Below are 27,423 nucleotides of genomic sequence, written 5' to 3'. Positions count from 1 at the left end.
TTCCTGGCTTCAGTACACTGCTGTTTAGTGGTAACTGGTGGCCCCTTCAGGGGTACGTTTTTAAAAAATACTGTCCCTCACACATCATGAAGGCTTGAGCTTCTTCAAGTCCATCAATCCTAGCTTAATAGGGAACATTCTGTGGGTTCTGGACGATGGTGATGCTTTTTTGTTTTGTTTTGTTTTGTTTTGGTGGATAAACCACACTTAAGTGTGGTTTATCCACAAAGACTTGTAAACATTGACATTTAGACGGAGAGATGGAGAGAAGAGAAATGACTAATCTTTTAATTGGCACTTGACTGGAATGGATCTCGTTCTAGTGGGCCTCTCTGTCTTTATTGGAAGTGATGCAACATGCTGTAAGATATGATTTTAAAACTAACTAAACATATATAAGAATTTTATATAATTCATAGTTGTTTGGATTAGGATTTGGATTATTTCAGTGGGAAGCAGGAAGTCTAATATTATGTAAAGGCAAAGAGCCTGAGCCCAAAATTAGATAAGTACTTCCAAAGGCCTTTTACACACACAGACTTACTGGCTCAAACACACATACACAAACCAGGGTTTCCCCCAGAAAACTTGCTAAGCCTGGTGGTTGGCCTGCTGGGGGGTGGGGTGGGGGTGGGGGGTGACTCCAATAATTTAACAACATGTTAAATTATTATTATTATTTTAAAAATGTAAATTACTTATCAAACACACCTGTGATAACATAGATTGAAAAATAAGCCAGAGCCAGGTTGGCCTGCTGGGAGGTGGGGTGGGGGTGGGGGGTGACTCCAATAATTTAACAACATGTTAAATTATTATTATTATTTTAAAAATGTAAATTACTTATCAAACACACCTGTGATAACATAGATTGAAAAATAAGCCAGAGTGATACCTCTTCTCTGAATAGACAAGCTAAGCCAGTGTACTGCTGTTAGCCAGTGAAAATAGAGCAGAGTGGCGACTCTTCACTTTGTTACACAATCTATGTCAGTGCGCTGCGGTAGCTGGAAATCTTCTGTGCCTTTGCCAGACATACATTCATATTCCACTCAAAAATGACATTTCATTCAACTTATGTAAAATATTCCGCGTATCCTGGTAATTTCTGCCCTGACGATTTCTGCCCTGACGACGTGCTAACATCCATGCTAACTCGCACTGGCTCTGCTTCATCATCGAGCCGCGGCTCGGTCGGCTCGCCGGGGATGCACTCCCCTCGACCTGGGGGTGAACGAGCCGGCTCATCGTCTCCTCCAGTGCTCCTCCGACTTCGGAAAAAGAAAGTGTTCACGTATCGACCATAAGATGTCGCCATTGCGCTTTCAGTCGTATCACCAGATGCGGTTAAAAGCTCTATATACCGTCTTTGGTATCACTGTTTCTGGTGCATAAAAAAACCTATTTAAAATAAATAAACAAGCGATGCTTAGCCTGGCGGGGGGGGGCAAGAAAAGCCTGGCGGCCCACCAGGCCTATAAAGCACTGGGGGAAACCCTGCAAACACATTTGAGAGCTTAATTTCAAATATATGTTCATTTTGGGGGAGAAATCTAGATGTTAACGGCTTCATATCTCAAAAAGTAATGCTACTATTTTTTTTAGCAGTAATGAGTTTTCCTTTCATGCCATCAGTCATTTTGTAGTACAAAGTTGTAAGTACAAAAAAAAAGAAAACAATTCCACAAAACTCTACACAAAATGCCATGGCTACTAAATTTGAGATAGACTAATTAATTGGTCCAATATCTGGCATTTTGAGATAAGCAGCATCGGCTGATATCTGCACTCAAAAAGCCGATAAGCAAAACACATCTGCAGACACATCTGCTGGCAGCCTGTCAGTATGGCTGCTGTGGAACGTTAGCACTACTGATCAATGCTGTTGTTAAGTGCAGTAAAAATTTTATTTATTTTTCATTCATGTTTTTTTACAAAGTTTAGTTTTTTGATTATCTTTTGATTACCTGTGGACTTTTACTGAATTGATACTTTTTCAATTTAAGTGCACTGCAGACAGAATGTAGATCTACTTAACATCAGCCTACAGCACACAATAAGGCTTCATGAATTTGGAATGGAACAGGCTGCAATAATTTTTTTGCTGAATATCTTTGTTGAGAAATCTATCTATTTGGCTACTTGAAGCTGATGTCCTGCTGCTGCCAGACATTGTTCACTCTATCTACAGTTGACCCAGCATGTTCCTGTTTGAACTTTGGCTCTTTGTTTTCTCTCTCTCTCTCTCTCTCTCTCTCTCTCTCTCTCTCTCTGTGTGTGTGTGTGCGTGCGTGCGTGCGTGCGTGCGTGCGTGCGTGCGTGCGTGCGTGTGTGTGTGTGGATGCATATTCCTTGGCTTGGTCTCTGGCAAGTGGTGTTATGGTGCCTTTAGTTTCTTTAACAGCTTTATCTGTTTTCCTCCCTCTGTTGACCTCACACCTTTCACTGTCCTGACAGCTAGCCTTTTCCCTCTCAGAAAATGTGCACAGACACATACAAATCCACATACACATGTACACCAAAAACATTTAGACATTAAATTAGTTGAGAACTATTGAAAGTCATCTTGAGAAATACATGGATTGTGAATTTTTAAGCAAACCTCAGCCTTAAATTAAAATCACCCTTAAAGGCCATTTCTCTATGTATGCCAGTGTTTTCAGATAGGGTCAGATAGTATTTATAAACACACATAAACCTCTTCCATAGTTAAAATCCAAACTAACAGAGACTTGTAGCGCCTGAAATTTCAGCCAAAAATGGAAATACTTCAAATTTACAAGCCCGGCCCTGAATCAACTGATATGTGTCGTCCACTTGAGCCCCCTTCACTGCAGCTGCAGCCCAAACACCTTCACAACAAAAAGTAACAACATGAGTAACATTAGCTGTAGAAGATGAAGCATTACAGCAACAGAAATTACCATAATGTTTGTAAGTAAGTGGGTAGCTATGCGATCCTGAAGTTAATCAGCGTGCACAATGTAGTTGTGCACAATGTGTAGCCCAGCCAGCAGGCTACTTCCCACAGTGACACTAGCTGCTATTCACATGTATAATTCTGTATCGGGAAAACTGTTCACGAGACAGAGAGAGAGACAGAAAGAAACTGGAAGGTAATGTAATGTGTAGGGCCCTACAATTTCTGCGATCACGGAATCACGGATGGAATCGCGGAATTAGCCAAATAAAATGGAATCTATTTTTAACACGGAATATCATGGAATTTGACATAATTTGAATGAAATGCTGTTTTTGTGTGGAATATGAAGGTATGTCTGGGGAAAATTACATGGAGGGAAGCAAATCTGGGTGGCACGACCCCTCCAGTCGTTCAACCTGCACCTGCATCAACAAGAAAAAAATTCCATCAACTGCTCCGGCACCGTGCAAGTCCAAAAGGCAAAGAAACTTTCCAGGCTGCAGCAGCGCACTGACAGGGATTGTGTAACAAAGCGAAGAGTTGCCACTCCGCTCTATTTTCACTGGCTAAAAGCAGCGCACTGGCTTAGCTTGTCTATTCAGAGAAACGGTATCACTTCGGCTTATTTTTCAATCTATGTTATCACATGCATACTACTGCTCATTCATTGGTAGTTAAATTGGTAGGTCTGTTTGATAAGTAATTTACATTTTTAAAACAACTAATAATTTAACATATTGTTAAATTATTGGAGTCAAGCTTACTGGTAAACATCTACTCCTTCAAGATAATTTATGTTCTACAGCTCATAAACATACACTAACACTACATACCGAGTGTTTGAGCAGCATATCTCCTCTGTGCTACAAAAGATCTGTGGTAAAAAGTACTCCGTTGTTGTGGATGAGACCACTGATGCAAGAGACTGCAGTGCCCTAAACATTGTCATTTGTAAGTTAATGTGAATTTAATAGCCTGTACGTACAATGGTCAACACTCGGTCAACAGTGTTTTAAGTTAAATGTGTGCATACATTGACCCAACATCAACAATCAGGTGAAATAATTACTGATGCATCCTCTTGTCATTTTTGTCCAATCATTAATAACATATCATTTTCACCTTTTATCGCTATAACAACATAATTGTTAAATAAATAAATAAAGTGTTGTTTATTTGTTACCTCAATTAATTTAAGGTAATTTCTATTTCATTTGTGTGCATTTTAGTCATTAACATTAAAAACACACTCTTTTTTGGTAGTAAGATAAGAGTAAAAGGTAAAAAACAGAATTCCCAAAAATTTTAACGGAAAAAACGGAATTTCCAAAAATTAAAATGGAAAAAACGGAATTTAGGAAAAAATAAAACGATTTTATAGGGCCCTAAATGTGTGATGTTATCACATATTATGTTCTTCATGGAATATGTACAGCTTTGTGTCTTTATACCATGAATCCTCAGAGAAGTGCGGCACGACCTCCACATTAAGGATGGAGATTTGGGCTTTTAAAGGCTGTGGTCTTAAACTTTTGATCAGCTGATGATCAGCCTATTTCAGTTTAATGGTTGTTTGCAATAAATTGCTTACTCAATTTTTTTTTTTTTTTTTTTTTTTGGTCTCACTCCCATTTCTTCTTTTTGCATTTTGAAGCTCTACTTAGAACCTTCTTAAGATCCAACAGTGCAAAATGTAAATTCTTGCAATTTTTCAACTGGTCTTAAAATTTTGATCAGGAGTGTATTACATTTTACTGTTCACTTTAGAAATTTGGCTAACTATGTTGTCAAGAACAACATTCAATGTGTGGGAAAGTAACGAAGAGCCTCATTTGCTATATCACATGATTACAAAGAAATAGCTCGGAGTGCTCTGGTTATATTCCTTTCACCCTAAAATGATCCATTTTTCAGTTTTCAGAAAGAGAGAGTTTTAAGAAAAATAAGCAAAGGAGACAGTCAATGACTCTTTCCCTGTTATGAATTCTGTTTTGTAGTGGGTTTCCCTTTAAGAGAGCCATGGCCAATGAGTGGAAATTCCCTTCCCCTCAATCTCAGTCAGTGCCTCAATGTTTTGTCTTCCCTCGACTTCTTCTCTCTCCCTACTTTCTTTTGTCTCTTTTTCCTCTTTCTATCTTTCCCTCCAAGCCTTCTTTCCCCTGTCACAATATGTGAAGTAATTGTGGCGGCATGGTAGTTAAGGTGCATGTAGTGTACTCACATTGCCATGGGTTTGAAAATGTCTTTAAGCCTATGTAGTATACCCTAAGAAAAAAACATGAATTGGCTGGTAATTTCAGTAATAATACAAACTGAATTTTACTCTGTCAGTAGTATTTTTTTAAACTACCTGCCACTATTTTAAAATATTGGATATCACATCTGTAAAAGAAAATAAACTACAAAATTTTGTATTGTAAATGGCAAGCACATAGAGTAAATTGCTTGAGGGAAAAACCTTGACTCACCTGACTGCTATCTAGTAAACAAAAAAATCAGCTGTTACAAAAAGAAAGACAGCACATAGTAAGCTGCTCTTTCAGGTAATTCATGTCAGGTACTATATGCAGGTTCATTCACTACTGTAACACCCCTTATTTAACTTGCCCCCTCTGACTTAGGGGGAATCAGAGGAGGGTTGCGCACGACTTTGAACTTGGAAGATCTTTGATGTTAGCGATGAGTTGGACTGATAAAATGACTCCATAACCCTTGTCTGAATATGTGCATGCATGTATGTGGATAACCTTTAAGCTTCATTAAATCCAAAACATCACAATATTTTTTGTTAATGTGCCTCTTGTTCTTTCCTCACCCCCTCACATACTTTCTTTCCTTCCCCTCCCTCTTCTCTCTTTTCCTCTACATCTCTACCTTTGTCATTTTAGTTTCTTTTTTCTCTGTCCTTTCTGTTACATGAAAAGCCAATAAGCAGAGGAAGGATATGGTATGAGTGAAGGCTGGTCAAGGTTATGTCCAGTAGGTTAAAATAACAGACAGGAGCAGCCTCTCACTATCATCCGTTGTTCTGTGATATGGACTTGGCAATGGAACGTTACATCTCTGTTTCAAGACATATTGGCTCAGAGAACATTGCTCGCAGAAACATGAGCTCTCTGCCACTGATGTCCTGCTGCCATGGTGCATGTCAGGGAATTGTAAGTAGTAGGGGAATGCGTTGTGTACTTTTTGGTCTGGGCTGACACTAAAGCAAAGGTCTTGAGGTCACCAGTGTTGACCAAATTCTTCTTCTGGGGAGCATGAATTTGCTCACCAAATTTAAAGACAATCTACCCATTAGATTTCAAGATATTTTACCTCTGAGTGAAGTGTTGAGTGGACAGATGGAACAATGGACCGATGTGGCCATCCTTAGGCCCTGCCTGCCAGTGGGGCGAAAATAATCAGCCATCTGCTAATTAAATTCCCCATTGAAATAGAGTACATAAAGGCACTTTCTGGTGTGTCAAACATGTAGACTCATGACACTTAAAGAAGTGAGCATGATGTCTTAAAATGCAAGTGCAGGATCCTTCCACAAAATGTTAAAGACATATATCTCCCTACCACAAAAAGATAACACATGGAAGATAAGACCAGAAACAAGCAGTAGTTTCATGTTGAAACAGCACAGTGGTAAATAGGGGCATTGATTTTGCAAAGTTTTATACCTCTGAAGTGTGTTTTCCACCCAAACCAAGACTTTTCCTAAACTTGTAGTGAGCCTAAGGTAAGGATGGATTGCCAAGTATTTTGCTAAGCATATTCCCCAGGTAATGAACCCGGTCACTTTTGGTGTCACATTCACCTTTCTTGTATTTCTGCACTTAGGCCAGAATGTGAAATTTGATATCTCAGAATCGAATGGGCATAATACAGTTACATTTGATGAGCACATTCATGCTCCCTAGAGGATGAATCATCTCAGTTTTGGTGATCCCATTTCCTTTCCTCAGGCCAATATGTCAAATTTGGTCATCAAGTATCACTAGTTGTTTTAGTTGGCTAACCAAAAGTAATGTTGTACCTGCCTGAGGTACAACAAGGCTCTTCTTTCTCAGATGTCTCAGATTTAGGCATGGCAAAAGAAAGAAATCTTGATAAAGTTAAAATTTAATATGACCTTAATAGAATTGTGAAACAGGCATCAAAATAACAGGTAGCGAGCTGATTCTGCTTGGTGAACTACATGCCACATGTTGTAGGAAGAGGGCTCAGAGCATTATCCTAGGTGAATAATAACTCCCACCCAGGCCACTATCTCTTTAGTCTTCTCCATCTTCTGTAGTCTTCTCTCTTTCTAATGAATCAAATTAAAACCAGGCCCCAATCCAAAAAACTATTTGTTCAACACTAGTACATAATGCCTTTACCTGTTCAGGCGCATCATAATTGTCAGTTAAGTAGTTTTTATTGTAACTCATTATCTGTGTTTTCAGTGTTGCCAAATGTTTTGTTTTGCCCTCAGCCCATAAGCTTAAAATGAGATTTCCCAAGAGGACATTTGGGCCAACTTGCCAAGATTTGTATATTTTGTCCTTGGAGAGCACGTGTCAGTGACAGTGATACTCTCTGTGCTGATGTCAGTCCAGTACAGTGTGTTTTTTGTCACATCAGCTGTACTTTTATCCCAGAAAATCTCCATCTCTTTGTGTAATTCATAGAGTTGGCAGAAAATGAAATGCACTGTAGTGAAATTTACACTGTTACATTTTTACAGTTGTTTCATTTTGTTTCATGAGTTTTGGATAGAATTTCAATAGGTGTTCACCCTGCCAAGTTAGAGATGGGATAGAACAAAAATGTATGTATGTATTTATTTATGCATTGTTTTGATGTTTTATAAAAATATGCAAATATGCAAATTCGCGCCACGCAAAACAAAATTTCTGCAACACAAACACGTGAAAATCATGTCATTCGTGTCATTCGTGTCATTTGTGTATTCATGTATTCGTGTGACTTGAAATTTTTAAACTCAAGCAAAAAATTGGCCATATTCGCGTGAGTCTCTGATGTGAAAACTTCATCTACCTATTTTTGAATATAAATTTTTGAATCTGCGCATAAGACAACCTGAATGGAAATTCTGGTGCTTCACATGATCTTCTAAATTTTGAAAAAAAAAAAAAAAAAGTTTTTATGCATGGCTGATGTGTACTACTTCGTGTACTGACAAGAAAAAATGCAATGCAAAGTCTGATGGAAACAGTTTAGTTGAAAAAAAAAAAAGAGGTAGCAGGGACTTTTGTGCTTCCACTCCATTTTATGACAACAAACGTGGTGGACAGGGGTACACATTATGCGGATGAGCTTTTAATAGACACATACATTCTTATGGAGTTACTGTATGTTCAACTCAACTGTTATTGCCACTCCTCTTTTACCAAAGAACTCATCAAACCTCTTAATCTGTGGAGCTCTTGTCCAATTTTGATTGCATAAATGCCTGCAGTTGTGCATCTCTTTGCTTCTGGCTGTGTTCACATTATATTACAGGAGTGGAATCTGTCAGTTTCTCTCTTTCACCTCTCCCTATTTATTCCCTCTCTCTGTCCTTTTAGTTGGTGTTACTGTTCACAACCCCTGACGCCCTCCCCCGAACATAATTGATCAGCACTTAAAAGCAGCCATTGAGCAGTGTCAGGCTACAGGATCTGCTGAGTCCAGCCTTACATTGGAGTTTATTTACTGCCAGCTACAGGTGTGCTGCGCCGCCAGCCCCCAGAGGACGGCAGGCGCTTCAAACACACTAAAACACAACCTTCAAAAGGCTGTGTGTCATCAGCATTAATTCCTGGACACTGAGGAATCAGCAGAGCACTGTGTCATCTGAAACGCTAACTTTGAGAGAGTGTGTGCCTGTGTGTGGGTTTGTGTCCTGGCAGTAAAACACACACTATCATTCAGACCTTCTCATTATACCCCTGAGTCATAAAGAAACCCTGGAGCTGACCTCACTGACTCTGACACACTCTCAGCTCTTCCTGTTTGTGTGAGTTTTGATTTTGACTATAAGTTTCAGTTCAGTAGCTCTACATTTCTGTGTTTTTGGTCATTTGTTAGTGTGTTGGGTCATTTTATCTGTCCTTGTTCGCATATGGATGCAAATTGTGTGTGTGTGTGTGTGTGTGTGTGTGTCTGATACTTAGAACAGACCTTGGGGCCAACGGGAGCTCTCACCATAATGACAGGGTGAAGTTTAACTGTCTGACACCAACCAGACCCTGACCTTCTTTACAGTAGCAATATGTATATGTGTGCGTGTGTGTGTGTGTGTGTGTGTGTGTGTGTGTGTGTGTGTGTGTACGTGCGTGTGTGCGTGCGCGCGCGCGCGCATTTGTGTGATTGTGCATATGTTTGCATTTAATGCGTGCTGACATGTATGCCTGGTTTGTTTGAATGTGTGTGCTTAAGTAAGTTAACATTTGCCAGGCCCTGACCCAGTTCTTCAGCTCTGCATCCACAAGGGACTACCTGCAACAGAGCTATAGGCTTTTGTTGTTCATCACATTACACATTTATGAGCTATATTCTATTTTGATATAACTATATTGCAACTATCAGATGTACCAGATGGCTCTGTGCTCAACTGTCCATAAGTATCCTGTAGAAATCTAGTGGTATGAAAGTATATAATAGTTGTTAGACAATTTGGGGAAATCTCAGTGGATTTCCCCACCTATTTGTTGGATGTTCATCTTGTGTTTTCACTGGTTTTGAGATTATCACACATTCTTAAAACATTTTCTGTGACAGTTTAATTGAAAAAAAAAAAAAACATTCTGTTCTAGGGACCACTTCAGTCATCAGACCAATTAAAGAAATCATTTCAGTTTATTATCCCCGTGAGCTTTTTAAAGTAGGTTAGAAACAGTGTCCACACCTTTAAAATTTTATTCATAATACCTTGTAAGGTTAGTTCAATATTTTTCAGGTTTAGATGCAATGTAACATTTTTGCCCCACTCATAGGTGGGGCCTAAGGATCGTCCTGTCAACTGGCCAGTCCATCTGTCTGTCCAAGGCAGCATATCTCATAATCTATGTTCAGATTACCCTGATATTTTGCAAAGCACTTTGATGCCCCTGGGGAGCAGGTTAAGAACCCTCTCATGTTTTCTGACCTCATAACCTTTCCAAAATGTTAAATTTGGAGATATAACTAAATCTTATTTGTGGATTTCCTTGATTTGAGCTATTATGGAAGTATTGTTCAGGCAGAGTTATTATGAAGCTGCTTTAAACTTGAAACTAGTGATGCACGATAATATCACTATGACATCAGTATTGGCCGATGTCAGTATTAGGAACATAATAGTGGTATCAGCCTGAAATGAGGAGTTCTGCCCAATATAACATGCTGATATGTGAAATAGGTCAAATCTGCCCCGGTTGTGGCTGTTGTCTGGATTTTCTCAGGCAGAGCAACATCTAAGCCTGTTTCAGTAGGATAAATCTTACATTTTTGTTTGAAAGAAAAATAAATTTGTCATATTTTGAAGGAAAATAATATATAAAAAATACATATGACATGTTTTACATAACCTAAATTGAAACATAGTTTTCTTATTTTGCCCAGTGGAATTTGTACATTTTAGAAAGCATTGTATTTTATGTCTGCATCTGCCAGAAGGCCTTCACAATAAGAGCAGGCATAATAGAATGTTAATTCCACTGCAGGAGAGACTTGATGTCTGTTAGTTGGGAAAAAACATATGTGTATATATCGGAAGCAGTATCGGCATCGGCCAAAAGAGTTGGAAAGTATCGACATACTGGAAAAAACCCTCAAATAACGTGCAATCGTGCATCCAACTCACCTATATTTTGGAGATGAGACTAGTGCACTGAATCTCATCCACAGTTGCCCTCTGAAATGGTCTGTGAAATGTCTTTTAATGTCGGTAGCTTTGCCAACTTGCCTTCAGTCTCGGCTCTGTTATTACTGTATTTGCGTAGTTTGTGTGTGTGTGTGTGTGTGTGTGTGTGTGTGTGTGTGTGTGTGTGTGTGTGTGTGTGTGTGTGTGGGTGTGTGTGTGTGGTGTGTTAGCATCTGTCATTATAGCATTAGCCTGAGAGGGTAAACCTCTATTTTGGCATCAGCTGTTTAAAGTGATTGGCTGAGGCTCTTTGGTAGACTTACTTGATTGTCTGACAGCTGTCAGAGGTAAGCCTGTGATATGTTGCACTCTTAATAATTCCAAACACAGCATTATGTCTTAATCTCTACTACCAGTTATTTTTAGCTGTTTGGCCTATAATTATTTTAAAAAGATTATTTCTGGCCTCTCCACTTCAGTAATGTGGTGGTTTTCAGTCTTTTAAGAACTGTGGCTTTCTTAAATGAGACAGTAAATCTATGCCACAACAAGCTACTATTTGTTTGCAAGTGTCACTTTTAAAGGCTTGTGTGATCACCTAAGTGAGCTGCTCTAATAAAAGCAGTAAAGTAAATGTTGATCGAGATTCAAGATAACTTAACCTGATGCACTTTTTGTAATTGTGAACCAAATATATTTAATTTAAGAAGTTTAATCTACTAGTTTAATTAGACCTACATTTTCTTCACATTAGAAACATTACACCTGAGTCCCTGATAAGGAAGAAAAAGTGCCATAACATTCTAATGAGGGCCAGCAAACTGAGGACCACCATGAACATAACAAAGAGAGAGAAACCAACCGCATAGATGACATGACAACAGCTGTTTACCTCAAGTCCAAATCCACTGATGCAGTTAATGCTATCAGCCAGGAGACCCCTTTATATACCATTTTGGTATGTGTTTGGCATGCATATATCGTTGCATTCATTAAAAAAAAATCATTAAGACAAGTAATACAAGGATTTTGTTAAATGAAAATGCCTGTCGGTAACCTCTACTGTATTTATAGCTAAGGACACTAACTTTTAAGCATTTATGCCATGGATATGGATACAAAAAGGAGAAGCACAGTGTTTCTTATACTGTGTGCTGTGAAGAATTTCCCACAGACATTTTGGAAAGGGTTTCTGAAACATTTACAGTATGTGAAATTCAATACAGATGAAATTCTGTTGTCCAGGGTTGCAGCACTAGAAGGGCTGGCTGCAGCCCAACTTGAAGGGGGGCTGGTCCTCAGTCCCAGCAATAAAACACAAACATACTGTCATAGAAACCTTCTCATTACCACCCTGAGTCAGACAGAAACCCCAGAGCTGAGCTCACAGGTGCTGACATATCCACAGCACCTGTGTGGGTGTGTGTGATTATCAATATTTTTGAGTGTTTTGGCTCTGAGAAAATATCTGTACAATATATTCGTTCACATCTATTTGTCTATGTGCATGTGTTCTTTGCGTAGAATATAGTGGTGGCATCACAGCATCTTGAGCTCATACCTTTTTATTATGACTTGCCATTCACGGGGAGAAAAGGGGAAGTCCTAAGATCCATTCAAAACACAAACTGGAAGTCATCTACAATATGAACGTTTGAGTGTTATACAGCATTTGTAGCTAATTACCTCATGAAAAAAAAGAGTAAAACTACTGAATGAGGTTTGACTTTTGATCTGTGCAATGTCAGCAGAGGTGAGCAGATTTCAGAGAGGCGTTACTAATTTTTAGTCTTGTCTTCATTTATTTATCAAACAGGACGCGCTAATGCCACGTTCTCATCCCGTGTCTGTTCGAGCTGCCAAGGGCAGGCATGCGGCTACATGTTGGTGTTTTGAAGTTGTCTGTGGATGGGAAGCTCTCCTAACCCTTTTCTGACAGTGATTGAGACAGATCGGAGTGAGGGAGTGTGAGATGAGGCACAGGAGGAAAGCCACGGGCTATAGAGGAGGAGAGGGTGTGTCTGGGAAACGGACTTGTTTTAACATCAGAGATGAGTGTGGCCAGGACACTGCCAAGACCTCACATTAAGGCGGCGGACACTCAGCTTTTATCAGTGACTCTTCCTGTTTGGCAAAGGCCTTATTTTTGACAATTGTGTTAAAATACTGATAAACAGTTACAAATTATAAATCAACATCACCCCTACCATATCGCACACCACACACACACACACACACACACACACACACACACACACACACACACACATACACACACCCTTCTACAGATGCTGCATTAAGAGTCTGCTGACATACTGCATCTCAGTGTGGTACGGCAACTGCTCTGAGGCAGACAGGAAGAAGATGCAGAGGGTTGTGAAGTCAGCTCAGAAGATCATTGGCTGCCCCCTCCCCTCCCTGAGCGACATTTACAGCACACGGTGCCTGAACAGGGTGCAAACTATAGCCATGGACACTACACATCCCAGTCATCACCTGTTTGACCTCCTGCCCTCAGGGAGGCGATACAGATGCATAAAATCAAGGACAAACAGACTCAAAAACAGCTTCTTCCCCAAAGCCATAACCCTGTTGAACACAAACATGCACTAACCATTTTCTGCTGCAAATGCCACTTATCATGCACTATTTATTTTATTATTTATTTATACTCTTAACACTGTGCAATCTTTATGAATGATGGACTGAATGTGATTTTTAATATGTGTTTATGTGCACTTGAAGGCATTGCCTCTAATTTCGTTGTACTACATGTATAATGACAATAAATTTGATTCTGATTCTTAATAACAGCTTGTTCAGCAGTTTCAATTGTATTTATAAAGTGAACAGTGTATGTATGAAAAAGGTTTCTTTAATTTGATTTAATTTAATTTGTATATCTTGCATTAGTAATAAAAAAAAATATATTTTTTCCCTTCAGTTGGTGTTCACTGCAGCCAGAAAGTAAAAGTGGCACTTAAGCAATGACAGCATGCATTTTTCACATATCTGTCTGTCTGTATCTTAGCCTTTCGCTTTTCAAATGTGTTTACACATTTTAGGGACTCAGGGGGTATGCATGATTGAGTGAATTGAATGAAACTATGTTTACTTTAAAACTCCACCTCTTAACACTAAAGTGCTGTGGTAGCATACTGTTGTTATAACTGAAAGAATTGCTGAATAAATATTGAATGCATGCACTGACTTAGTTACTATAGTTAGAAAATCCCCACTCTACTTCCTGGTATGTGGTTATACAGAGCACCAGCTTACAGTTGGTCGATGCCATACTGCCTAGTATGGCATCGAATACTCTGCATATTGTTTTTTGTTCATTTTTGTTGGGTTTTTTTGCCCTGCATCATCTAAACCAGTGGCTGTCAAACTTTTCAGGCCAGGGACCTGAAGTTATCACAACAGTGTTCCAAAACACAGCATAGGAATGACACCTTTTTTCAAAATATCTACCACAGAACCTTTGTTTTGCGTTGCATTTTGGCCCTTTTTGCTGTTTGCATTCACAGTTGCTCACCTTGTAAATTGATGAGGTGTGTTGGCCTGTCTGTCACTACAGCATCTCAATTATTGGGAAGAAAGGGGAGCAGTGTTCTCATGGCTCAGTTGAGGATACTCCTGTGAGTTGTATGAGCACAGTTGGAAGTATGAACTCTTCTCCAATTTTTCTTGCTTTTAGTAATCTGCTGAACCAGTGTGGAAAGGTTTACCATTTGCTTATTCTGGCAGGTGTATTCCTCACTCTTTTGGTTCGCTAGAAAAGCAGGCAGTTTTCCTAGCTAAACAGCAATAGGGCAGGCAGAACTCTAGCCCACATGTGGGTGATTGAGTGACAGCAGTAAAACTGACGTGCAGTGTCATGGCATATCACAATCTCAGTAGCTTTCAAATGAGCAGGTGTGAGTATTTGGCTCTTATCACTGGCTTTTTTCAGTTATTTTGTAGACCACCAAGCCATGTGTCATGGACACTTTGAGAACGACTAACCTAAACAGTTCATACTGCAATTGCCTTTAATGCTGCATATTGCAGAAAAGTGTTGCACATGAATGAAGAAATGCATAAATGGATTTTGATAGCCCAGTTCTTACTCTTCCCAAATTCCTGATAAACAACAAAATGTTACATATTAACTTTGTGATGGTCTTTTTTGCAGAATGGTGTGCGGAGCAGGAGGTCCCACTACCCAGCCAAGTGAGAGAGGAGAAAGAAAAAGAAAATGTCTCAGCACCTGCAGAGGAAGAGAAGAAGACTGAGAAGGGTGAGTTCATGTATCCTTTGTGCCTTTCATGCATTTTTAAGCACTCTCACTCACTCGTGCCGTATCTCTTTCTCTCTCTCACTCATGTGGCAGCACCACATAAGTCGAACCAACGGGTCCAGACCTCTCACATCCATATATCTAAACCTGACTGCTGATTTCTCCCACATAATACAGGAAAATAGGATGTCGGTGGTACTAAATCACTGCCATTCAACAGGTTCGAGAGGGTAGAGCCTTGTGCAAAGAGTTGTCATTAATGAAAGCTGAACTCTGCAACAAGAAAAAGCCTGCCTCATAGTGTCATTAAATCACAGTTCTGTTGCAGGAACAATCCCTGGTAGTATTTCAGCTCAACTGCTTGTCACCGGCCAACTTAAACACATAAGACCTTTCATAATACAGTCACTGAAGCAAAACAAGACACAGCCCTATTGTACAACAAGGGGAAGCCTGTCCAGTTTTGCTACTAAATCTCTCCTCAAAAGATGTACATCTTCTGCAGTGTTGCCCCAAGTCGAAACAAACACAGAATATAGAATTGCTGATTGTTTTGTTAACACTCACATCAAATCCAAACCAGACATGGCAGATGCAGGGAAGTAACAAGAACAAATTATACAACAGATTGTGATTTTAGCTTTGGTTTGGTTAGACCAGACAAAAGGACTCAGAGCCTGTGACTTAAATATGTGACTTAAAGTTTGTCACACTACAAGACATTGTCTGTCTTAGTTTTGTTATAGACTACAGTCGGAAGTCACACCCACCACCATACAGAAAACAGGTAACATCAGTGATAGTCTGAATAATTCCTCCAATTCATTTGCAGTTTACTAAGCACAGGGACAGTTAGATGTGTTAATAGTTTTGAACTAGAAGCAGTGTTTAGCCTAGGTTGACTGCTGTGTGTGCGGTGAGCAACAGCAGTTTTACATGTCATTTTTTACAGTTGTGAAGCATCAGGCTATTTAACCTATTTTATGATGTGTCTGCTCTGTGTTCTGCTGTCTTTCTCAGCATTGTGTTTTATCAACTCACCCAAAAAATGCAACATGTCCTGTATTTTTTCATCCATCACAGCAAACATGGTCACAATACTATAAAAAAACAATATTTGGCTGATAGGCCCAATAGTATGCGAAGAGAAGGCAAACATTTTTCAAAAGTTTTGAGTCACCACACAACCACAAGAGGTTCTTCATCATACAGTCATAAGTGTACACAAAAAATATAAGGCTGATAGACCCAGTGCTTTGCAAGATTAGCTCCTGACAGACACACACGCGCACACACAAACATACATACTCCAGACCAAACACATGATCTATATATAGAACTACATTCCAGTGAACTTAAACAAATTAACAATCCAGTGAGCAAATGAACAAATAAATGAATTCACTCCATCACTCTTTTAAATGTTAGTAGTTGTGGAAAAGCAAAATGAATTGTTCATCAGGAGATAACAGAAGGTTTACATGCTAAATCACCATTTTATTTTTTTATTTTCATCCTGTTATTGAGATAAATACGCAAGATAACAAGGCTTATCTCTCTGTTAATACACAATATATGGTAAACATTCTTTCTTTTACTATCACTCTCCTCATGTGTTCAATCACAAGTTTATTCATCAGCACTGGAATTGTGTGTCTGTGACTCTATATGCATGTGAGTGCTTGCACACAGACATGTGGACAGTGCAGTGTATGAGTATGTCTTTGTGTTCACAGCTTGCCTAAGCAGGCAGATTCTGCCCCCTGTGTAAATATGGTGAGCCACTGATAACATTCATTTGTAGAACAAGGACATACTCACACAGCAACGCGCACATACACTATTCAGCAGGGGTATGCCTGTACTAGAATGATAACTTATTTTGTTACACTAATATGCAAAACATATCATGGTATGGTAAGTTAGCCAGGTCATCTAAGATGAATACCTGAATAGCTCTTTGAAAGCTTGGATTTACTTCATAGACTTGTTTTGCTAACACATTGCAAAGGTACCATAGTTGATGTGAATAACACCTTGTTCGCTTAAAGCAAAAGTAAACAGTTACAACTATCTTATCAGTTTCAGTGGACAGATTCAAGACATTTGGCAGAATATACGGCACCGCTACCATTTCAGTACAGGCTTCTGCGCAGTGCTTGGACAGATTTGTAAATGATATTCTCAAGTTTTAAATGAAAATAATTATTTTTTCAAGACATACTATACTTTTTTGGAACAATACTTTGTAGTAATATGCATGAATTGTAGATGCAAAAAGGTGTGTTCCATTAAGATACACACTTATTATTGTTTTTTTTTGTTTGTTTGTTTTTTTCACAGACTCTATTACTGGAGCTAAAAGTGTGTTGACCCGGGTGTTGCATCTGGCCCAGCGGTACCTTTTGGATCCAGTAGGTCGACAGAGGGCTGGGGTAAAGGGTTCACAAACACAGAACAGATCCAGACAGGCCAGCCCTGCACGTGGCCAATTCCTCAAGGGTCAGATGTCTGCTTCACTAACACAAGCCCGGGTAAGGCTTGATTGGTTAGCACAGTGGTCCAGTGGTTACTAAATGCCTCATTAATTTCTGTAATTTCTTTAACTTTAATATGAAGCAGTCTGTGTCTTCTTTTAGTAAATCTTTAAGGTATTGTTAACTTATCTTGTAGTGCTGCTGCAATGTTTGAACAGCCTAAACACCATCCTTGTATTGTACACCTTTATGTCATACATGATTTTGAAGGGGAAACACAAGCCAAGAAAGTGTGGCCATATGTCACATTAGAGGTGTGAATCTTCCGTGGCCTCACAGTTTGATTTGATTATGACTGTCGATGGTGCGATTGCATGATGCATCTCGATGCATCATGCAACTGACTTTTTCGCCAGTTAATACAAGCAGTCAGATAAATCTGAATTCCCCTTTTATTTAGAAAATGCTTTCAAAAATCAGACTACAACAGTCTAGAATATCAAAAGCTGCATCTTTTCAATGCCAGTATCTGTGTGACTCTCCTCAGTGCATAAACATTACAAATTAAGCTAGAATTTTGTGCATTTATGTACTGTCAATGCATCGATGCAGAATCCTCTGTGTACATGTCATGGTGCACCTTAGAATCGAGAAACTCTCCACACCTCTGTATGACATGGTGTAAATGCTGAACTTGCAATGTAAAGCGAGTAAGTTTTTGATCCACGACTTAACCCAATTCTCGACCGGGGTCATTTTGCGGGGTCAACTTACCCAGGTTAACCCTTTCACACCGATGCTTTACCCATATAGGTTACTCCACTTGTCCAAAATAGTAAAGAAGGGGTACAGGAGTACTAATGTTTTACAGTCTTTTTCTGGTAGGCCATTCATTAAGATATATATTTCATTCATAAGGTTATATTGCAGAAATATGCAGTTTCACTTTATTAAAATCAAATTAACAACCCAGTAGGTTAGATTATAGCACAGAGCAGCATGTCACGGAACTTGTCAGAATGGCTTTTATGCTTTGTCAAGCTCCAGATTCAAGTTTGCATAATCTAGCCTCACCCTGGGACCTAGTCTAATGAAAACGTGATAGTATTCTTGACATGGGAGTTCAGAAAGAACCAGGCCTATGATCCATTTTCAGTGTTAAACCATATTTAAAGAACTGCTTTATCCAACGCAATAAGGTATTCTGACACTCGACTCTATGGTCTTTCTCCTCCACAGGGATGTTTATCTCTTTTCCCTGCCATCTGGAGACTTTCCCCAACTCTCTCACTTGAGCAGTTCAGAGTTTTCTTTAGCTATTAGAGCAATCAGGATCTACTGAGAGCCAACAGCATGAAAGCCTTTAACAAAGGGCTAAGTGTCTGACCAGCTGAGTTTCAACAGCCCCATTTAGCTGCCAAATCCTTCTGCTAAAACCAGAGCGGGCAGCAGGGCTCACTAAGCTGGCATCTGATGTAAAGCACTTTTGACACAACAGAGCTTATCTCTACTCGCACTATGTTGAGTGTTAATAATATTTTGTAACAAGGTTTCTTTGAATTTTTGACCTGAAGTGCTTGTGTTCTTACTGTCAACAGAGTGCCAATTACTTTAGTAGGCAGAGGTCAATTGGACAGGGCTGAAGCAGGGTAGTGGACTATGTCATGGTATCTATAGATTTTAAACTAAATTTGAGTCCATGTAACCCAGCCAGGGAGTACATCAAATCACTCAATTTAGTACTAGTGGAACAAATAGGTTATAATATTTCAGGGTGTCTAGTAACCTCTGTCTTTTGAATAGCAGTTTATTCTGGTTCTGTGTATATTGAATTGTATATTGAATATTGAATGTTCTCTGAAATAAAAATTCCTTTTTATTTTTATTTACCACCACAGTACTGCCCTACTTTGTGAGGTCCTACACAGCTCAGTCCTGTGAACCAGCATAGTGAGGGCATTGCCCTGTACACAGTGGCTTCAGTGTTAGGCTACAGTGTAACAAGAATTAAAGCTTTAATGTGACCTTTGTGTTTCACACATGCATGACTCTGATTGCCTACTGGGGATCACCTGCTTTTCTCCACAGCCTTAGAAACAGGCCACACGTTAATTAATATTATTATTATTATTACATAAGAATGAGAAAGGAGCATGAGATGGAATAGAAAAGAATGAAAAGCAGACAGAGAGGCAGAAGAGAGGGACAAAAAGAGAAGAGAAGTAAAATGTGTGACAGAGGCTGAGAGAGTAGTCAACCAGAAAGTGACATGGGAGAGCAAGGCGGATTTAGCTAATTTTGTTGGATAACTTTGTTGGGAATTGAATTGGCATGTTTTCTCACTCTGTCACTCAGGATTACAGTAAGGTCAGGAAAAATGACCAGAATCTTTAGCAGTCTAGAAATAGAGCAGACTGTTTACTTCTGTTTCAACAACAACTGTAGACCAATTTTAACCCATTATTAGGAGTACAATTTCAAACATGATGTTCTTTCTGGCAGGTTTGTTTCCTTTGGTCATTTTGGGAATGTTTCCAAATGTTCTCATTCAAATGTGTTTCTGCTGTAGCCTAGGACCGTTCAGAAATTGCATATTGTCCGCTAAAGTCAGAAATGAAAGATTAGCTTGCCACTGATTGTCATATTAATGTAAACTTCAGAGAGCGTCAACTAGAAATGTTGCAGTGACAACAGTATGCAGAACTTGATGGCCCTTGAGGATGTGTTCTGGGAAAAGAAGGTGCCTCCACATTTTAGTCCTAATCTCTCCCCCTCTTTCTTCTCCTCCCCTCTTGCCATGCTCTTTCACTCATGTTTCCTTCCATCTCCCTCTCATGTTTCTGTCTCTGCAGTCCCACCTTTTCCCAAGTCCCTCGTCACTCCCCCCTCTCTCTCTATCTGCCTCATTTTCCCTCACTTTAACCCACAATGTCCCATTTTCTTGCACTGCTCTCTTAGGCTGTCTTCTTCCATTCCATATTGCTTTTTATCTTTCCACTCTGCACTTGGACCTCAATTCCTAACCTCTTATCTCTTTCTCTCTCTTCTTCAATCTCCTCCACATTCTAATTCACTCTATCCAAACACCCTGTTCTCCCTTTTACCCTCTTTTCCATAATCTGAGAAATCCAGAGCCTCTTGTGACAAACTCTTTGGTTATCATTGCATGAATTACTCAGTTAGCAGAAACCACATAAACATGGTCAGAATAGGGAGGATTCTGGGAGGTTTGTAGCTGTTGTTGACAGAAATCAAAGAGTTGATGGATTCAAACCTCTCCAGCTTGGGTGACATTGAGCTCAGTGTCTGAAAGTTGCTCTACAAACACCACTATACCAGAGGAGGTTAGTGTGGATGGATTTCAAGGTTCCCACAATGTTGTTGAATGGCGAGAACCATTATGTAAAGAAAAAGCCATATGGTTATGCTTTATTTACAAGAAGTGGTGCATGCTGAGGCTTTAATTCCCTGTCCCCTCAACCATGATTTGTGGTTTTCAGTGTAAACAGTTTACAATGCCAGCCTCCACTGTGCACAGAAAGCTATCAGACCCTTGCATTTCTCAGATTTCTGCCAGTTATGGTGGTGAAATATTCGGCTTCTTTCTTCTTAGAAAGTGTGTGCTACTTCTCCCATATTCCATCTTGCCCACCTTACCTTCATTTCCTCCATTAGATCATATCCAGGAGGCGGAGCCAGCAGCGGAGTGGCTTCCCCCAGGCAGCACGAGGGGCCAGTGGTGATCCCACTGTGGCCACCAGTACTGTGACATATACAGCTGCTGGTGTCAAAGAGGACAGGTAAGGTCAAAGGTCAAACATCACCCGACAAACCAAACAGACATCAGTTTCCAGCTTGAATTTTAGACACAGGAAGATTGTTAAAAAGTCTTAAATGTCTTAAAGATAAGGCCTTAATTGTCATTGAAATCTGTCTCTCAAAGGTCTTAGAAATGCCATAGACATGGCAAATACAATTTAGGATTTATTTTCTTAAGCTACATAGTGAAATCTCAGAAAATGGATCAATTTCATTCTCAGGGCATTCTCAGGGCAAGTCTCAAGTCTTACAATTTCTTTGAAATCTAACTTGCCTAAACCTGAAGTTAAGTCAACATCCAGTAATGCACATTCTATTATCTATTTTATTATTCTATTAGCCTATCTGTAATTCTATTTATTATTATCTACATATTATCTATGGTAGTTAAGAGAATATACTTGGAAAGTGTTTTTTTTTTTTTTTTTTTTTTTTTTTTTTACAATGCATTACCATGACCCACATTTACAATGCAGGTCATGGTTTTGCCTGTGTCAACACACACACACACACACACACACACACACACACACACACACACACACATTCATTCAAGGATAATCACACAACACATTTGTGTACATATGTGAGTAAGACAGGTTTTGGATTTTCTCTCTATTTCTACTTTTCCCCTACCATCTTCCCTGCTCTCTAGAACAACATTGTTCATACTGAATATTAAAGCTTCCAAATCAGTGTCAAAACACGAATTTGCCTCTGTCTGTTCATCCCCATCCTTTTCCTCTACTTGGTGCTTGATCTTCCTAAGAGACTCTTGATCACGGACAACCACTCCCCCATTCAGCTGTCTCTTCTTATCCTTTTTGCAAGCTCAAATGAAGAGCGTCACATAATTTAATGAGAACTCATTCTCACAATCGGTTTATGCCTTAATATTTCCCCTACAGCCATTCTGGGTGTCGCTTACCGTTTGTGTAATTCAGTAACAAATTGGAATGTATCTGAGGTTACTGTTCTGTCCCAAGGGTTTTTGTCATTCGACACTGAGCATCAGCTCATCGGTTAGATTTTGAGAGGTTTTTATGACTAGATGCACACCCATTTCTAAGAACAGAAACATCCTAAATTTATAGTGGTTTATGGTGGTACACACACACACACACACACACACACACACATACACACACTCAAATGTTCCTGCACATGTGCATATCAGTTATGAATTTTAAACAAACCACACACAATCGAGTATGCATATACAAAAGTCATGTTTTCTCTTTGAAAGAACACTCATACTTCTGTATGAGTGTGAGTGTTGAGTTTGTCCCATACTGTTTGTGCTTGTTTGTTCTCCTGTGAATCGGTCCAGTGGTGCATCCTATATCCAACTAGAAGCTTTTCTGGAAAGACAAGGTCATAAACTGTCACCCTTTCCCTTACATACTTTTACAATGTATGTTTATTTGTCACTGCCAACTTTGTTTGCTGTGTGCTTGCGCCAACATGTCTTGTGTACATGTGTGACTACATGCTGTAAAACTGCACTGTGTGTACTCCATGTCTTCAGGTATTACCTCATCCAAACTTTCAGTTTGTCTTCCAGCAGCACTTGGAATTACACAGTGGTGTTCTAATCTTCTTAGTGTAATGTTGTTCATTCTTTGACACAGTGACAGGCATGCTGCTGGTAACACAACGTTGTCGCACTAGTCTTACTTGTGTGAGTGTGTGTGTATGTGTGTGTGTGTGTGTGTCATACTTGTCATTCCTCACAGCTCAGGCCTTTTTGTCAAGTGGTTTAGGTTGCTTCAACGAGGCAGTAGGTCACAAGGGGTCATCAGGGGTCAATGAAAGGATTATTGTAACTAGATGGGTGATTAGCAACACAAGATGTGATTGGACAATGCTTGTGGCCAGGTGTTGAAAACATGTTAGCTTAAGGAGAAAAGAACACACCGAAGCTATCATCAAGATAAGGAGAAGTTGTTGACAGACATTTCTGACTTTATTGATCCTCTGACAATTCTAAGACCAGTACACATTTGACATCTGCATAATTTCTATATTTGGAGGAAAAAGCTTCACACCTGTGTCAGCCTTTCTTAATTTCAGGTTAGTCTGTCAGGCTGAGTCTTGGACTTGAATTCATTTCACACAGTAACAACAGAAAATGAGAGGAACATTGACAAAAATTCACAGTTTAGTCTATATATGTTAATATTTTACATAAACTCAGCCAGCTCCAGACTGATGTGGTGCTGGGTGTAAGGCCACTTAATTATCTTGACAAAGAAAATCAAAATACTCCCAAACCCACAAAATTAAATTCTGCACTTTTATTTTGTCAACATTTTGGTCATCCAACCTTTCTGAAGACATTTAGAACAAATGCACAAATCCACACTAATCTGGAGAAATCTGAAACCTCGTTTTTTGTGTCAAACTGTTTTCCATCCACAATAGCATTCTCAACATTGGCCATCCACAATGCTGAAAATGCTTGAATTTCTTTAATAGGCATACGCAGAACAACACTAACTTTACCCGCTATTTTGATTATTTTGCCAGGATCGCATGCCAATCATCCAATTGTCAGAAACCCTCCATTTTCCCCATGTTTGCTGCTACACTATGCAAAAAAATCATATTTACCCACACGGCAGAGCATTTTCTAAAAGCTCTGTTTTCAGTAGATGAAAATGTTTTTAGTTTTTAGTAGTATATAAATAGGCAGGGATTATTACTCCAACAGAAAATAGGTCATGTTTGTATTTTAACAGTGTATACCTTATTAATTCCAGTCTTCCCTTGCTCTGCTAAATGAAAATTTGTCTTTATGCTCAAATGTTAACTGCCTTAGCAAGAGAATTATCCTCAGTTGTGGCTGACTGAGATTTAGGTAAATATTTAGCAGTGTGTGCCTTATTAATTCCTTATTAAGTCCTCAGAATTAAGAATCAGCTTAAAATAAGGAGATTTCTAACATTCTTACGCTGGAGCAGGACTGTAGAGCCAACATAGCTGCCTTTGCAAACTTCAAAGACCAAACACTATCTTCCTCCTTTTCCACTGAGCGCTAACAGCCCTCAGGTCATATCAGGCTTGGATGGGCAGGGTGTGCTGTGGTGGGGTCAAAGTTCAGCATTTGGTGCCATTCTTTAGCCCTAAGGGTCAGGCCACTAGAATGCCACGGTCACTTGACATTACCATGTGACATATCTCTAACTGTACAGCGTGGTCCAAGAATCTCTCTGTTTCTTTCTCTCAGGAATCCTGTCAGGAATATTGTCAGACATGTTGAATTTGGGAAGATTCCAGCAGAAGAAACATAAAGAGAGCGACTGGATGGGAACATTCAAACAATAGCAGTAATGCTCTGCGTTCCTTTGTGGCATTTGTCTCTCTTCAGGAATCCCTTTACGTGCACAAATACACACCCTTATGTTAAGGTATGGTGTACTAGAGCCTGTCTCAGCTGGCGTGTCTGCACTGTATAAACTCCAGTTTAAACTTTATTTAGTGGGTTCTTAAAATTGCAGTTCAGGACCCAAAACATGTCATGGGTCATTTGTTATGGAAGGTATTGTTTTTTTTTCCTGAATCTGAATCCCAGGTTGATCTCCATTTCAGTGAGGACACATCAGTGTTGCATGATTGCATGGTTCTCTATGGGTTGAGAAATTTTTGTGACTTCTTAGACCGATATGTTTTCCCTACCCATCAGAGAAACTCAAAAATGCATGATTGTCTTGCTGAAAACAAGACTGTATTTATCAGAAATTTGGTGATACACACCATTACCTCCAAATAAACCACAAGAATGAATACTTAAACAACAAGTTACAGTACAAGATCAAAACAGCACATGGGCACAACCACAGACACAAAGACAAACAGTTTGAGAATTGTTTCAGAGAAAAGAGAAATTTTGTTCCTTGCAGTTGCAGTTTGGCTTTTACTAGCCTACTGATTTCATGTTTATGCTGTTTGCTCTTTAATTAAATGATTCCTCTTGGTTTGCTGTATTTGTAAACAGTTGTGCTTTCCTGCCTGTGTTTTAATTTTAATTTTGAGCCTACACTGGGCTGCAGTTTTATGACTGTCAGTGTAACACACAGCAGAATGGGTTTTTTTGGCAACTCACTTGATGCTGAAGTGGTTTGTTTTATTTTAGGTTGTGTTGTAGAAACAAGTGTGCTTGTGTACAGTACCTCTCTCTCCCCCTCTGTGTCACTGCCCACACCCTCGTCTCCTCCTCTGTAGTGAGGTAACCACCATGCAGGTGTTTCCTGTGGCCTGTAGGCCTGCACCTGAGGATAAAGGGCACATCCCAACACAGTGGTAATGGAATTGTTATCTCAGCTGAAAGAAGGCGAGGGGGGACAGGAGAGAAACAGATTATCCATGTAGTTTTTTTGTTGCTTTGGTGTGGGATTGCTATTTCATATTTTCTATGGTAAAGAAAGGAAGTTTGATAATGCTACCTAAGGTGTTTGACTTGATGTGAGAATGAGGGAAACAGTGAGAGGTGAGAGGGTTGGAGGAGGCATTAACCCACTTGTCCGAGGCAAAAAAAAAAAAAGGATCAACCTCAAATCTGTCTTTAAACCTGGTGAATTTTATCAGTTTATACAAGTTAGTCCCCTCCTTTTGAGTAATAATTAATGGATTCAGCAAAATAAATGGGTTACACACCCTCCACCAGCAGTAGACCTATCTTCTCTATTGCACACCAAACAAAAATTTTTATATGTTTTATGATTAGTGTATGTTCACACTGTTGTGCATTTTTCAAACTGGCACCTCATTTATACCTATAATAATGCTAGAAATTTTGTGATACATAGGTAGTCTGCTCTTCTCCATAGTTGATCAAAATGCATTGAAATCTAAACCAGCAGTGCATGAAACATGGTTGCATGTAGCTATTAACTTTAAACACAGGGTATCCACTGATACTTTTAAAGTTGGAAAAAGTTTTAAGTGATTAATTAAATTAAAACATCTTAGGTAGTGAAAGTTTTTTTTTTTTATTATTATTATTGATTGATTGATTATTATTGATTATTATTATTACATTTTTTTAAATTTAGTATAATAAAATCAAATGGTGGTATTAACATTGTTTATAGGCATTGACTGTTTAATGTGTGTTGCACACAGGTTTGTGCAACAGAATATGGATATTCAATAAGAAAACCATACCTGCTTTAATTTGCTGCTTTAATAAATTCCTGGTGTCCGGGTGTCCATTTTTTTTAAACGCACTTAAAATTTGAAAACTTTTGAAACCTATGTTCAGTTGGAAATAGGCTGTTTTTGGCAGTTTTTTTTTTTTTTCAACTTAGCCAGGCTGGTCTCAGTACTTGGTAGAAGTCTTAAATTTGTCTTTCTGAAGCCTACAGAAGTCACGATGTAAAATGCTGTGCATAATCACCAACTGAGGAGAGCATCTGGCATTGTTCAGGCAACAACCCATTTTCTCATTATCAACACAAAACGTGCTTAAGTGGAATAGTGTGAACCTGCCTGTGTGTTTTATGTGGAGTTTATAAGAAGTGCAAAATGGAAGCCATTCTGAGGCAAGGCTGTTAATGTTCAGTAATATTCAGGCTCAGCTGTTTTAAATGTGCTGTCTCTGCTTTGCGTTCCCAGACCAGAGCGAACCTTCAGGAGGACAGGTACGGGACCTGTTGGCAAAGTGGCCCGTCGTCGTAGCAACAACAGCCTCGTCCAGCCTATCAGAGTCAAATCCCTCCGCCTACTCCGGAACAGCAAGAACCCGATGACACAGACCTCCCCCTCTTCCTCTTCCATCCTCCCCTCATCCCTGCGCGCCCCAACCCCTCCACCCTCCTCCTCCATCCCATCTTCCACTACTCTGTCATCCTGCGGCTCTGAATCCACTGCGTCTGCGAGCAGGGAGCAGCCAAAGCAGCAGGACACTCCCAGGACAGCTCTCATCAAGTAAGCTCACCCCAGATGAAAACACTGCGTCCTGTACTACCAGATTGTTTGCTGTGACATGACAAATTAGGAGGCAAGACTTCTCTTTTCTTCCTTGAAATAGGAGTTGGTGCTGGATGTTCAGCAATAGACTCACATACCCCAAGGGCATGGGATTAACATATTTAAGCCG

At 39.5% G+C, this 27,423-nt stretch overlaps 1 protein-coding gene across 1 annotated transcript in view; it reads left to right on the top strand.

The window, feature by feature from the left end:
• Positions 1-27,423, top strand: part of LOC115360831 (rab GTPase-activating protein 1) — a 77,326-nt gene that overhangs the window by 34,635 nt on the left and 15,268 nt on the right. Inside the window, exons 11-14 of the mRNA XM_030053981.1 lie at positions 14,923-15,027; positions 17,371-17,561; positions 21,180-21,304; positions 26,940-27,251. Of these exons, the coding sequence (XP_029909841.1) occupies positions 14,923-15,027; positions 17,371-17,561; positions 21,180-21,304; positions 26,940-27,251 (733 nt within the window). The remainder of the gene's footprint in view (positions 1-14,922; positions 15,028-17,370; positions 17,562-21,179; positions 21,305-26,939; positions 27,252-27,423) is intronic.

This window comes from Myripristis murdjan, chromosome 6 (genome assembly GCF_902150065.1).
Source record: "Myripristis murdjan chromosome 6, fMyrMur1.1, whole genome shotgun sequence".
NCBI lineage: Eukaryota > Metazoa > Chordata > Actinopteri > Holocentriformes > Holocentridae > Myripristis > Myripristis murdjan.
Note: the sequence above shows the minus strand (reverse complement) of the source record. Positions and strands in the feature narration are given on the sequence as shown.